General features: G+C 37.9%; 1 protein-coding gene across 1 annotated transcript; it reads right to left on the bottom strand.

The window, feature by feature from the left end:
• Nucleotides 1-6,142: 6,142 nt before the first annotated feature.
• On the bottom strand, nucleotides 6,143-13,248 carry LOC139745598 (palmitoyltransferase ZDHHC7-like). Its single transcript, XM_071656027.1, has 9 exons — nucleotides 13,098-13,248; nucleotides 12,226-12,314; nucleotides 11,531-11,610; nucleotides 10,293-10,408; nucleotides 9,544-9,605; nucleotides 8,594-8,687; nucleotides 7,717-7,789; nucleotides 7,072-7,186; nucleotides 6,143-6,219 (listed from the first exon to the last, which is right to left on the bottom strand). The coding sequence occupies exons 1-9, from the start codon at nucleotides 13,235-13,237 to the stop codon at nucleotides 6,143-6,145; spliced, it is 846 nt and encodes a 281-aa protein (XP_071512128.1). The 5' UTR covers nucleotides 13,238-13,248.
• Between the last annotated feature and the right edge of the window lie 2,971 nt (nucleotides 13,249-16,219).

Genomic DNA, 16,219 nt, shown 5'->3' with positions numbered 1-16,219 from the left:
TTCCCCACATTGAGGAGAGAATGCAATGATGTATCACTTCTTCCGACAAGCACTGAATAGCGAAGCGACGCTGCCTTTGGCATAAGCCTACTTCTAATACACCTGTACAGCGTCAAAGGGACGCTGCCTTTGGCATAGGCCTACTTCTAACACAGCGTCAAAGGGACATTCTGACAGACAATTACATGTATATAATGTTACAACATGTACTCGGCCTACATAAATCGGCAGTGCCATGCATAGATTTGTGGCATATATATTATCTTAAAACAAGTAAACCAGTTCCCTGAAAAGCCCCCAAAACGTACCACTGAACAAGAATGATGACACAGGATTCGGAGGCTCACATATATTCCAGTAAAGTAGCAATGCAATTTCGCTCACCTCTGAGATTTACGCAGGCTTTCTTCTTTTGTTCTGCTTCCTTTACCACACGATAAATATAGTAGGATTCACAAGTACACAATTAGCTGGACACAAATCCCGATCTCAATCACCCAGGCTTTTGCACGTTTGGACATAAAAATCCCATCAGTTATCGCGATGCGACTCTCGAGAAATCTTGCGCTTGTATCTAGTATGTACATTGTACTGCGCTAATTTTCAAGGCGGTGACAGTGTGAATCCTGGACGACCATAATGTCGAGATTTTAAATCATTCAAAGCACACATCACATCCGCGTGCGCAAGAACAATAGAATTTATCGATTTATCAACCGGCAATTAGTAGTGGGCTATTTCTGTCTCTGTGAACGCCCCCCCCCCCCCAAAAAAAAAAAAAAAAAAAAAAAATCTTGCGATTAGGAGCGCGATCGCCATCCCGCTTTTTCTGCCCGTGTAAATGCTTGCAAAATATATCGAGATTAGGAACGCGATCGTCATCCCGCAATTTTGTACGTGTGAATGCGGCTAATCATGTATTCTGATGTGATCCTGCTGTCATTATCCTTGTTCATTGTACACTGTAGTTTGTTATGAATGTTGAAAACATGCCTATTCCTCATTCAAATCACTATCATGACTTTGAATGCTGAAACTCGGTACTCAGTAATAGCAGTTAATAGACGTTCAAATGCAAAAGTCTGAAAATCGTCCAGAAGTCTCCTTTGATGCCAAATCAGCATAGCAGTCAAAGCACATAAAATAAAACCATTAGCCTTCCATTAAGTCTCGGAGCTCGGATTCTGTCTACTTGCCAGTAAGATAGCTCATGTACACATTCACTGTGACGTAAAAAATCATGCAAGTTTAGGGCTATCATGTTGTTCGTGGGTGTCAGTGGAAAAACAACCGACAGACTGTAATGGGGGCCAATTAATATTTGATATTCTTATGCACTTTTTCCACTGGATACAAAACACTAAATTAAGAATTATGAATTAAAAACACGCAAACCTCACATTGGATTTTGAACTTCTCTAAACCAAACATCGACCCCAAAGAATGTTCCCCTACCCTACGAGCATACAGTATTGTAGACTTTGATTTCCATTACTAAAGCAAATACAATCAACAAAAGAAAACACATTATAGCATACAAAGAGAGCGTCCTTGTTGTCAAACTCTTCCGATGGAAATGAACACAATACACCACGCACACACACATTCACAAACACACACATACACACACGCACACACACACGCGCGCGCGCGCACACACACACACACACACACACACACACACACACAAAGACACAATAAGAGTAAAAATGTATCCACGTATTTTAATTCCCGCAGTCTGATCACTGATTCATGTGTACACTGATATATTCAAAAAAAAAAAAAGAAAGAAAGAAAAAATAGCCCAGGATCAGGTGATAGTAACAATAGTCTCTACACAATTCAATCCTTTGTAGAACACATTGTCATGTACAATCCAATCCCCCTCCCCCCATAAGCATCAAAATAGATCACGCACTAAATCAATTTAAATCCAGACTGGACACATTCATAACACGTCTCAGCTGGCGATACAGCAAATGTAAAATATAGACAAGAAACTCAATATCATCCATAAATTAGGAATATAGGACAAGTCTAAATTGTCAAAGGCATATAATGATTCTACGAAAATGCGTTAACAAATCAATTAGAAAGCTACTCGACTTTCTTCTTGTAACCCTGAAGTGCGATACACCAAGACACGAAGAATCATAGTGTGATTTCACAATTTTATGCTATGACCTCTGACACAGCCTTGAACATTCTCCACAGAGTGAAAAATAGGAAACTACATGTATTCATTTGACAAACTATCAGGTCATAATGTTCTCCCCGTACGAAACGAAAGAAAATAGCCCCGTGTGAATGTTGGACAAACCATACCCACAGTCAAGTATAAAATGTGCGTTATTTCTAAAGTGTACAACGTGAACGCAGTGATGTCACACTGTACTGACAAAATCACAATTGTGTACTAAATTCACAAGACTCTCAACGCCTGTGTGTCATTCATCTACGCCTTTTGGGCGTTGTCTGACTTTTAAGGTTCACAGATTACACCACTATCGTTCACCAGATGTGCGCCCCTACAACCAAATCTTGAAACAATTAACGTCTTAACAGAAGACAATTAACATCAACTCAACCAAAATCATACGTGACTAATAGTATGCACTAGCAAAAATGCGATTATTCTCCTGAAACTAATGGTTTACATAGTGACAGCTGCTGAAACTAAAATTTACATGCCGGGAATGAAAGACGAAAAAAAAAAACAAAAAAAAAAAAACAACAAACGAGAAGTTATTCTATTCTTGACTCCATACACACTTTCCCTTTGTTCGACATAAAGCTCCTCGAGTTACTACAATCATTGTTAAAGTCTCTCTTGGAACTGTGTAACATTCCCAGTCAAGTTTAACCCATCACCTCCCACACTGACAGTTATTTCTGCATAGGGTTTGCACATGTCACATCAGGCTCCCATCAAGAATTGGCTTAGCTGCAGCACATGTTCGATCCATCGCTCAGCTACAGATATTTGGTTTTAAAACACTGTAACTTTATGTTGGCCCGTACCTGGGGTAGCCTTTTGCAAAGGCAGCTCGCCATAATTTCAGCACACGCACACAGAGAGCAATGGACTCGCACACACAGCGCGCGACCGGTGAGCTGCGAGTCTCATCCGATCGCTGTGTGCGCGTGAGTCCACAGCCCGCCAGCGTTTTTTTTTTTTTTTTTTTTTTTTTTTTAGACGGTACAGATTGGGGCATGGCGCGTATTAAAACTATGGGAAACACGTTGGGTTAGGGTTAGGGTTACGGTCCCCAATCTGTGCCGTCTAAAAAAAACACGCAGCCCGCCATATGCGAGTCCATTGCGAGCCGCCTTCGCAAAACGCTATAACTGGGGGACTTCCAAAATAAGACGAAGAGATGACTTAAATGGGCTATACAAATGAGTCAGATGCACTGCTTTGCAAATGCATAAATCAGCTATTGTTTGGTATACTGAAGCACCCAGTTATGGATAAAATAAATCCCAACCAAATCAAACAGGTCTCTATCCAAAGGATGCGTTTATCCCACTGTAACAGACTCCCTTGCATAAAGCTATGTGAGACAGAAAACTGTAGACGTGCTATCTCATCGTTTTTTAAATACACAGGTGCAACATTAGAAGACTTGGGAAAAAAATCATTATGGAAGAATTTACATACAGTTTAATAAAACAATTTTTTTAATCTAACAGAGCTAAACATAAACAGCTTTGGATATCAACTTAATAGTATAAGACACACAGTCATACAACATAATATGTTCAAATATATATACTTTTTGTCACCTACATTGCATATCAATAAAATTATGTGTATTGTACAATGCACAATAACCAAACCATTTTACATTTATATCATACACATAATACCCCATAGTCCATTTCACTAGCAGTGAGTAACCTGATAAATCTTTAAGTCCAAGACTTTCTCGACAGTTACTGAATTAATTCAATGCTGGCTGTCCTTGAGAAGATGTCAGAATAATAATATACCGACAATGGGCGAAATATCTTGAAATATCTTGACTTCTACTGAAACCACGAGCTAGTCCATACTGTAATCATGAGTATTCACTTACACACTTATTCATATTTGTACATAAACCATTAATCAAGGAACTGAAATCATAAGATGTGTCAGAATCAACAGTGTAGTTCATGATTCAAATGAGTATAATATTGTCATTTTGAATACTAAAATCTCTTTGGAGCATACAAAAATAGGGATAACAATTTTCTCAAGATTTTGGCCCATTTCTACAATACTACGGAATGTTTGCTACAAAAAATACTCTGTAATTTGCCCCACTAACAATCATATCACTACTTGATGCATAATTATGATCTCACAGTCAAATTTGGTGTAAGTTTTACCTACTAAGTACCAATCCTGCGTTCTCATATCAATGGTCACACAAATTGAGCAGACTTGTGGGGTGGTTTTAAAGACAAAAATGTGGTCCACAGTGATAGAGTGATGTAGTCAGAATACAACCTCAATAACTACCTTACAACAAACTACAAAGCGTTGTCTCTGTACGGGTCGTACACTTGTTCCACTGCCCTACTTTGGCACAAGAAGGAAGCAAGTGACCAAAGTGTCAATTCTCAAAAATATGTGCAAAGCATATTACATGGACAAGAGTGATAAAAATATCCCACCGAGGTAGACCGTGCTGTTAATTATAGTCAACCCTAGTACCTATACACTGCATTCATAACTCAGATTAGAATGGCTGGGCACCTGCCTCCTTTTGTTAAAGAAGGGTGGCTGTATCAGCATACCAGCATGCTGTGAAGTTCAGCTGAGCAACCACTCTTCTGTGGATTCAAAAGGCTGCTGGTCTGCGATTTCACTGGTCGTCACTGCTTCCTCAAAAGAACCAGACATTTAACATTCAGCACAACAATAATGTTCCAAAGGATTCTACGTCTGAAGAGAGGTACAATGTGTTACATGGGCAACATTGAATAGCATCTCTGGGCTGAAAGCATCGTTAACAGTGTAGGAAATTACTAAACCAACTGTAACACTATAATTAACATACAAGGGTATGTACTCGAGAATCGGCATTGTGTTTAGGTCCCACTTGCTTGCCCTTTACACCAAGTCAAAACTGGAAATGCATTGTCTTATGGATATCCATGCAAACCACACCAAACCTGCTGTCAAGATGACTGCTCCTCAGTGAGCTCTGCTGCTCGGTCCACGAGATTATGATAATACAATTTGCTGCAGAATCATCACTGTCTCCTCTTCAAATTGGCAACTCTGAAGTTCACTTCAGCTTAGATGGAAATGGGTTCATGCGATTAAATCTGCACAGACTCGGATGAAAAGAAATTCTAAAAAGTTGCCAATTTCAGACACAAACAAAAGCATTTCATTTTCTATCCCGTGTCACCAATTCAAGCACCGGGTATTACACTGTAATTTCTAGGTTTTGATAAATCTGAAAGCAAAATGAACAATACCAAAATAAGGCCAACATTAAGAACTAATAATGAATGACAATGATCAGAATAAATATATTTGCATAAAAAGTATGGTTTCTCGGACCTTGTGCGACCTGCATAGAGCAAGTGAAAGGCCCTCCCTTGTGCTAGGGCCTTGGTAGCTATTTGATAAATATACAATCTTTCCATTTTATTAAAGTGCCACGAGTACCGAAAGGTGGACCTGTGCACTATACAAGCAGCCACTATCATTATGATGATGATGATGATGATGATGATGGACTCGAAAGAAGAGGAAGAAAAAGTGAGAAAAAAAACCCAAAACGGATAGAGCCCTCCTTCTCTGACATCTAGCACTGCTAGCTGATTAATCTGAATCAAATCTTGGAGTCTTGTGACACCGTCGTTACCACACGTTTTGAATCACAGATCCCACATGTAACATGGTCATGTGTTCTCATGTCTTTGGGATGGGCATAGCATCTTCAGTGGATGATATCATGGGGTTGCATAGGCACCAAGAGTGAGTAGAACACCTAAAAATACCACAGGGGAAAGATAGGATGTAAGCTGGCTCAAATCACAAGACCACGGTTGTCAGGAACCATCGACTCGTTCATACCGGCATGAACCATTTTTACAAAAATATTGCATAATGCACTCGATCCGTCCCGGGGGTCAGGGGTCAGACGTTGAAAGATGGCGGGATGAATCGCTTGTAGGGCGTGGACCGACATGGCACCATCCACCACCAGATTGGGCCTGAGGTGGGACAGGAAACGGACAAGAAAAAAATTAGGGTAAATCATCCCAAGTTATCATCAATTTGATCATTCTGCATTTGGTTTTATTTTTGTTTTTGGTCTGTTTCAACACATAGTAGTACTTACTCTCATCATGTTTGTAAAACAACAAAAATTGATTTCTGTTCTTTTATTATATACAAAGAAACATTTTTCAGTCCACGAAAAAAAAAATACATTATAGAGATAAATTTCAGCTTCATCGGTCATTCTCATGATTATGAAATCTATCACAACTGTTTGGTATTTCTTCAGTCTGTCATATCTTATGAACATGTCATTAATGCATTAAAAGAATGTGATACATGCATGCATAATGTTATGCTGAAAACCTAGGGCATAGTTTCTCTTGTTAAGTGCATAAGGTGGGAAATTAAAATCATATGGGCAGACTAGTCATAAACTAATAAATAATCAAAAGCCTCATCCAAGCACTTTGTTACCTAGTTATCACAATTGTATTATGAAAGACTAAGGTAAATAACCAGAGAGATGAGAGAATTAGAGTTAAGAGAAGTTGGGAAAAGAATATCATGATATAATTTCATTTGAATGTTGATTTTTTTTTCTCTCAACATTTTGTTCTTTTATATTCAAGTGTTTGGAAGGACAAAATCTAGCTGGAAAATTTTGGAGGAAAAGAGAAAAATGTGTCTTCTGTCCATAAACATATGCATCAAACAGACAGGGCAACTCTATTTTGCTAACATTGCGCTTTCCATACACAGACATATACGCATACATACACAGAGGATAATGGTAGACGTGCGCCTTATAGATAAATGACTGCAATCTTCTAAAGTTCACTGACCTTTACCAAAGACCTCCCTGAGTAAGTCCATCTTTGATCGGCGGATCACCTCCCTGTGCTGGCCTTTGTTCTTGATCTGTTCCACCAGCGTCTCATCTTCAAATATTGCTGTTATCTGTGTGAGGTAAGACATTCATTGTAGAGATAATGGATGAAACTCTACTTGAACTTTTCAGTTTCTACAGAAAAAAAAAGAAAAAAAAAGAATTTATAGCAACTGATTGACAAACTGCCCTACATGAAAGCAAATAAGCACTGAATTACTCAGTGCTTATATAGCATTAACCATGATAAAAATCTTGGTCATACATACTGTATGTGGGCTGGATTTGAACTACTGGCCAAAGATGTCTTATCCACTGGATCACTGAGCTTCTGCCTGACAACCAGTGCTGGTTCTTATCCTTATAAGTGGGTACTGCGTATTGCATGTTTATTCTAATTGATTCCAATTTGAGTAATAAAGAATTTGTTTTTACATTAATAGACCACATTTATTTCATTTTAAAGCTTCAAGCTTACTATTCCATACTATGTAGAAAAGCAGAAATTCATGTTGGCCTACTTTTTGTGGGTTTTGAGCTGGGTTGTAAGAAATAATCACCAATCATTAGTTTCCACATCTGGAACTAAGCCAAGCCTTACCTGGTCACACCCAATTGCACAAACAAACAGGCCAAAGAGAATGGAGATTACCACCAGAACTATAGAGTGCGCTCTGCAGGAAAAGTGAAGGAAATGAAAAAAGGACAAATAAATGTAACACAGGACAAAGTACATGTAACTACAGTTTTGAGGAAGTATGTTCAAATCTCATTTTCAACCCCGAACTTGCTCTCTGATTTATTTCAAGGAAAGTTTACACCTACTTGGAATAAAGCAGTAAACGCAACCACAATGTCTAACCATGGGGCTACACGCAGATCCATGGTCTAACTTTGATCAAAATCTGACAAGTACTAAAAAACTTGCAAAATGTTATGGACATTACCGGTAAACAGTAAAATTTTTCCATCTAAAATGTACGCTCTGCAGTAAAACAATGATCTGACCGCTTCTGGAAACATTTTCAGATTGCTGACAGTAATTTCCTGTTGTCTAGAAATGAACTACATTCTCTATGAATCTGCTTGAGTCTGATTACAATGTAAGACAAAGAGTACACATCTACAATTATTTAGAACACTGTACTTTCTTTTCCAGACTTTTTTTTTTCATACAGGAATTAATCAATAAAATAAAGTAAGGTACAAAGGTTTTTTTTTTTTTTCTGTAACATCAGATAACAATTTAAAGTGAATTCTGATAAAACTGAAAAGAGAAACCAACAACATTTCATAATTTTAAGTCAATCTTAGCTTTTAAGTTCAACTGAAATTTAAAAACATACAAAAATATCAACTCTGATTCTGACATGAATGTGATGTACAAACATACATGTAAACATACAATTCTCAGATCAGAAGTCCAGATTCACACAAAAAAATAGACTCGCTAAATATATGGCATATACAGTACTTACATCCTGGCATTTTTCTCATCCATATCGCTACATGACGGGCATTCCCTTGTCCAGGAGATGACAAGAAGAAAGATAGAATACACTGCAGCCATACCTGTGAGAAGACCAGACAAAAAGAAAGAAAGAAAGAATGAATGAATGAATGAATGAATGCATGAATGAAAGAATGAATGAATGAATGAATGAATGAATGAATGAATGAATGAATGGATGAATGAATGAATGGATGAATGAATGAATGAATGAATGAATGAATGGATGAATGGATGAATGAATGAATGAATGAATGAATGAATGAATGCATGAAAGAATAAATGAATGAAAGAATGAATGAAAGAATGAATGAAAGAATGAAATGAATGAATGAATGAATAAATGAATGAATGAATGAATGAAAGAATTAATGAATTCATGAAAGAATTCATGAAAGAATGAATGAATGAAAGAAAGAAAGAAAGAATGAATGAATGAATGAATGAATGAAATGTCTAGGTGTTGATATAACTGTGCATACAGTAATTGTAGACATATTTAGATGGTCAACATAAATACTGGTCAGAGATTGGTCATAATACAAACAGGAGACTAACGCAGCAGGAATCAAAACACTTATATCGCCTGCAGTGACGTCATGTCGGGTATTACACTTATAAACTTGGTTAAGGCGATGTTTATGATTAAACTCCTAAATTGTCCAAGCAGTTCACTCTTGGACTTACACAGTGTAACACTGCATGATGAAGGTCACTGTTTAGAAGGACACAATACCTGACAAATTTTGTTCACAAGATGAACACCACTTGTTTCTCCTTTCATATCATTTATCATAAAAGATAGACAAAATTTGTGAAGGGCAGAGATGATACATAAGAAGTCGAGAAATAGATGTTGTCGACTCTGCCACAAAGAAAAAGAGAAAACTTCAGAACATTGAAAATGTGTCCACTTACCAACATAAAAGAGGAACTGAATGAAGTACTTTTGGTTGAATTCTCCTACACAATTATTGATCCTTCAGAGGAAAACAAATGGGGTAGAAAGAGAAAGAGACAAAAGAATTATTGATCCCTGAATACTAAGATGTGCACATCAAAATATGTTTATATAATGTGCAGGGTCAATTTGTACAGGCAATTTCTAGTACAAAACTAGTAACCTAACCTCCGCCCCCCCCCTCCCCCCCAAAAAAGATAACAAAAACAAAAATCAACTGCACAATCTGTTCACAAATATGATAATCAATGATTTTGCTCCGAATCAAACATTTCTCAGGTAATCATAGACTTAAGTGGCCCCCAAAATGAAAATACGACCTCTGAAATCTTGAGTGGCAACAAAATGTGTGTTTTAATGGAGCACACATTTGTTTTCAAGATATTCAGACTGATCATTTCAATTATGATAGACTCATCACTTTATTGACGATAGGAAGCAACAACACATGATATTATACTGCACTGCAATAAACCAGTCTTTTGGCCACAGAAATACACTTACAACCCTGTCTCTGTACAGGGTTTCACCTCAAAAGCTATAAAATTTGCAAACTTGATCAATTCACCACAATTCATCAAAGAATGAATAACGCTGTTTAGCAATTTTAGGTGTGGCAAGGAAGCACACTCTAACCAAGAATTCCATTCCCAATGATCTCTGATTCTACAATCAAACTGGTGCTGGTATGTATTTATAGTTATACCATGGACAATGGTGGTCCATCTTTCGAATACACCTCCTGCAGATCCGACAGTGGTGCGCCCTCGGGGGTCGATATGCTTCGCATTTCTGGCAAACAGTCCAGCTCTCGCCTGACAGCTGATTGAGAAAACGCAGACAAAACAAACTTCATGATTACGTGTTAAAAATGTGATTCACATTCCTATCATTATGCCAGCCATTAACAACCCGCAGTGTATTCACGTGGTATACAGTGAACATAATTTTACTCTTTATGTGCCATGGTGTAAACCCCTAGTGTGCCACATTACCGGTAATCTGAGAGAGCAACAACATTCTGTTTTTCAAATCTATGTAACTTTCATAGATTTTTGTTACTATGGACATACAACGAGCAAAGTTGTAGAGAAAATTCCAAGTTTTGCTTTGATGTAAATTCAATGACAAATCTATGATTTATTTCTTCTAAAAAAGAAGTATATGTATCGCAGTGGCATGACTTTTGCACTCAAAACAGTGACAGAAAATTGGAATTTACTCGCAAATCCAGTAAGGAAAAATCCTAGATAGACAATCATCACATAAAATGCAAGCTACATGTGATAGGAAAGAAATCCTAAGAACGCTTTCATTGCATGTGTCATAACGGCTATTTATTGATCGCTTTTGAGCAGAATACGCGAAGTTGGCACGCAGTTGACTGAGTCAGGCATGTGAACATGGCACATACAATTTTGTCAAATATTTAAAGAATTGTTTTTACTGTTTTATGGGGGCATACACTGCAACTACTTTATTACACAGTAAAATGATACGCTCGCATCAACTCTACACACTTGCATGTATAAAATTGTTATTTCTAGAGAATAAAGGCACAATTGTACTTGTGAAATAATACTCAAATACCAAAATTGAACATTTGTTCTCATTCATTCTAAGTGGTTTTGAGGCATGTTCTATATTTATAGAGCTAAAATATGAGTTGTTTTTTTTCTGTACTTGTAAATGAAATGAACAGGAATTTGTCATGGCTTGACATCATCAATCATTGCTGGTTAGAATACAGTGTATTCATAACGATTGGTCAAGAAATGTTTTCCGGAAAAATGTAAAATTTTAAAATGTCAAATCGTCCTTATTTCTGCTCTGATTTTTGTCATTTTCTATCTTTCTGTAGGGAGTATTTCTCTCATTTATTTTTTGGGGGGATTCCTCTTTAAACATGAACTACTCTATAAGGTGTCATACACTTCACTCTACCTTATCAATTCTTGACTTTGGTGCATTTCCTGACCTCACATCAGAAAAGTCAATTGCTGTTGAAGGTAGCGGTACAATGCCTGGAAAACGCCAGAGAAAAAGTGTAAACATTATGCGAGAATCACATGAAAAGAGTATCATGTTCATCTATCTAAAATATCGAAGTCATCCTTCAATCTACAGGCTAGATCACCATTAGCAAAAATCTTGAGATCAAGTCCTAGAAATCATATAAAAAACACAATTCCAGGAGCTTCACAAACCAACTCTTTTTAGCAAGTCTGGTACTTACATTGTATTGTTGTTAGAAATCAGCTTTGGACATCAACCCGTTGAGGACAGACTGATTTTGCTACAACACCTTATTTCCCATAGACACCTGCCCGAGTATACTCTTGACTTGTCCTCAACGGGTTATAAAGCAGAAGCTCATCTGTATTGGTGCTTCATCTGAACTGATGATTAACATTTGATCTCATTATACACTATTCACCTCCAGGGTTTTCAGTTGTCTACTCCACAGCCTCCATCAGCAGACCCAGACAGACCCATCTTCACCTTCCTCACGTGGCGGTCAATAAAGGGGTCATACTAACAGACTTTTTGAAAGTTTATTGTGAAAATTACGAAAACAGAATTAGCTCTTGGTACGTGTTTCTACATCGTATGGTATTATACAAATGTATGCCACTTACCAGGGTCTGAAAGAACAGCGCGTAGGTGAGACACGATGAGGAGTAGAATGATGGAATTGAATATCAGTGCATGCAGAGCACCCCACAAGCTGAGGAAGAAAGTCAACACGAAATGCTCATTACTAAATTACAGTAGTTATAGAAATGCAGCATTAATGGCATGATTGCGGATTAATTTATAAGTAGAAGTCCACACTAGATCCTTTGTGTAAAAAATAAATGGTCTTATGGTGAATAACGATCTTCCCAGTGCCTTCTCAGTCACAGCATATCCATTTCTCGTAAAGCAGTGATTCATTCATTTATTCATTTCTTCCTGATAAGATCCGGGCCCTGTTTCATAAAGCTGTTCATAATACTAACAACTTACGAGCGACTGGTGATCAGTTCTGATGTGCTATACTTAAATCAGAATTTCCATAATTCAGCACAAGAACTGATCACCAGTCGCTCGTATTAAAGACACTCGTAACTTTACGAGCAGCTTTGTGAAACACCCCCCAGCAGGTTCGAGACTTCACTGATATCGTTTGAAAACGTTCTTTCGTTTTGTGGCCTGTTTGGGCAATTCTATCCAGAAATGGTAAAACGCTTAAATTAAATCTGAAATGTTGGTGTCCCCCCAAAATAAAAACAATGGCCTAAATAATAGATCTATAAAGGAGGAGAGTGATAACGTCAAAAAAAAAAATAAAAGACTCCTCCGGACAGACGGATCTTTCTGTCTAAGTTATACTATAGGAACTAGGCACTTGTTGGGCAATTAATGGGCTACATCTGTACACTGCACTGCACTCCTCACATACTGTACTAACAGTAATTATAGAACACAGGCACACATAATAATAAGTGTATGGGACTACACAACATACCTTGCCGATAACGAAGACGGAACAATCAACCATTCTACTACCACGTAGTCGGCGTAAAATACTGCACCGTATGTAATGATCATACATACGAAACCACAAGGATCATCTCGGCAGGACACCATTTTCGATTTTTCTCTCATACGACATTATAACCTTACAGTGGAAGGCGGAAGAAGTGTTGTTCTTTCTCCAATGCTGCATAGAGATCTACGCAAAATCGTCACACAGGCTAACGTCATTCATAATCGCGTTTTGTGTATCAATCGTACCGGTTCACACATTCACTATATCCGGCGACTCGGACGTGGAGCAAAGTCCGTAGGAGAGGTTACTAGGATAGCGAGGGGATGAAAATTGTACCCAAAAGAGATTATCTGTTTGATGTACCCCGTTGATCAGTGGATTGCCCCACTACCCCCACAACCCCCCCCCCCCCCCCCCCCCCCCGCAAGGAGATGCTGCTTCACACCATTACCAGGGAGGTGAGATCTTTTTTTTTTTTTTTTTTTTTTTTTTGGTTTGTTTGTTTGTTACGACATGAATTGTCAATCTGTGGGACCCCGCCAATGGGTCGGTGGGGGGGGGGGGGGGGGGGGGGGGGGGTGTTATCCGCTTCCGATTTTGATAAATGGTATGATAAATTGCCATCTAGAATTCAGATAGACCTACTTGCATTACGTGTTTCTATTCTGTTGTCTTATGTGGAATTAGGTGGTTTCTCCTACAGTACTATTGTCGTGGGGGCAATGCTGTCCGTTTTATCTCTTCAAACTTTTCAAAATAATGTAGGCCCTGACCACTGCTTGTCCAACATTAATTTTCTACTGACATTATCTCATGAATGCTGCTTTTCTTTTATTTTTGTAATCTGCTGATCTTTTTCTCTTTTTTTTAATTGTCATTTCGACATAGGACCTATACACTCACAGTTGTATAGGGTCTATTGATACACATTTTCCTCGGTAGACGTAGGCCTATTGTTGTTGTTGTTTTTATGAAAATTATGTTAATACCTATTTCAGACATAACTATAGGGAGCATCAGTTCTCCTTTTGCCTAAACAATAGTTGATTTTTATATGGACTGACCATGCTGGCCATAAACGCACCTGACTCCTATAGATATTGCATAACATATTGAATCATCATTTCTTCTATATTTGGAAGTCCCTATAGTCATGGCCGACGTAAGTTACAGTGTCACTGAGGTCTAAAAAATACCAGTATTCTTCAAATCTTATTAAAGATTATACACTGCAAAAAGTCCGGTGTTAAATAGTGAACACCGAGCTGGTGTTAAATTTTCGGTGCTCATTTATAGTGTTAGATTAACACCTCCGGGTGTCATTTCCAAATTTTAAACTATTTTTTGAAGAGTTTCTTAGTAACTGCACTTCTTGTTGATTTTTAATTTAAACAAGACGATCAAGAATTTTACATCAAAATACTAGATTTTTGAAAAAATGTGAAAATAAATTTACACCAAAGTAACACCAGCTGGTGTGGTCTCTTATTGAAGCTGGACGGGTGTTAAACCATTGATATTAACACTAACAAATATCAAATCAACACCATGTGGTGTCATTTTTGAATTAACACCAGTACAGTGTCAAAATAACACCAGGTACAGTGTCAAATTGACACTACGAAGTGTCAGGTGAACACTTTTCAACACCATCACAGTGCATTTTTAACACCTGTCGGTGTGGTCCTTTATTGAAGTTTGATCGGTGTTAGATTTAACACCCGTGGTGTTAAATCTAACACCGATGTTTTTACAGAGTAGGTTCAAACTAGTGTATGATTTTCAGCATGCGTGTTTGGGTGGAAATGAGCTTCGTGGCAGAGGTCAGCGCTCTCCGAGTGCTTTTTCTAGTTTGAAATATCATGGTTGTAATCGCGTTTGTCCCCCTCCCAAAAACAAACAAACAAACAAACAAACAAACAAACAAACAAACAAAAAACCTGCCATGGCTTTCTGCAGTGATAGCCTTAAAAGTTATGAATCAAGCGAAATACATTTTGGGGGTATGACACTTTAACTTATTACCTACACTTGACATACATCCTGCAGAAAACATTTGATTTGTTTCAGTGGTCACAGAGAAATGTGGATCTTTGTAAAGTATGTCGTACATCCATCCTCTCCAAGTTTTGCTTGACGGAGACGCATTATCCATTGTGCTCACGTCTTGTTCATTGTCTTCACACACACACACACACACACACACACACACACACACACATACACACACACACACATACACACACATACACACACACACACACACAAATACTCTTTTGAAAAAAAGTGACTTCTTGTTTCTATTCCTTTTAAACTAAAGAAATGAAAAATGAAATGCATAAAAATGATGCAGATTTATGAGGTTTGCAAACATGAGTAAAGAGTGAAAATAAATGATTAAAGAAACATAATTGGAGACTGGATTTATGCATTTTCCATGTTGGCTTTCTGCTTTTTGTTTTCCTGTTCTTTTCATTTACCTCCCCCCCCCCCCCCCTCTCTCTCTCCTTCATCAATGATAATAATAATAATGACAGCAATTACATTTGTATGTTCACATATTGACGTAATGTTATGCGCGGAATTTAAATTCACGTGTTGGTTTTTCTGTCATGCAGTTGTGGGCAAAATATTTTTCATTCATAAGGATGCCAAGCGCATCCAAGTGCTAAACTTGGGAGAAATTGCCCCATGATAATTATGTTCTACGAAGATCCATAGATTATACTTCTCCATGACCACTGAACCAAATCGAATGGGGCTTTCTGCACGATGTCGGTGTATAACAAGTTATTTGTTTAATACTCTGAAATAGCATTTAGATTGTTTCATTACTTTTAAAGGGGAAGGCTAGTAACTGATCTGTGGGAATCAGTGGAAATGCTGGGAGATGATTGTTCCAATCTTTATGGGATTCATTCAAGAGTTCATTGTATATCTATTGTTGTGTGAAAATGATTTGCTTCAGAACGGTCTCATATTCAAGTAATGTGCAGTTTAATGCTTCCAGGTTAGCGTCCCTGGTCAGTGACGGAGCATTATTGGCGTGTGTTAGTGTCAGTGGCGTATCTAGGGGAAACGGCGCCCGGGGCAAGCGC

The sequence above is a fragment of the Diadema antillarum genome, unplaced genomic scaffold, assembly GCF_040938485.1.
Source record: "Diadema antillarum isolate AM-2024a unplaced genomic scaffold, OU_Dant_1.0 scf00000004, whole genome shotgun sequence".
In the NCBI taxonomy this organism is placed as follows: Eukaryota; Metazoa; Echinodermata; class Echinoidea; order Diadematoida; family Diadematidae; genus Diadema; species Diadema antillarum.
Note: the sequence above shows the minus strand (reverse complement) of the source record. Positions and strands in the feature narration are given on the sequence as shown.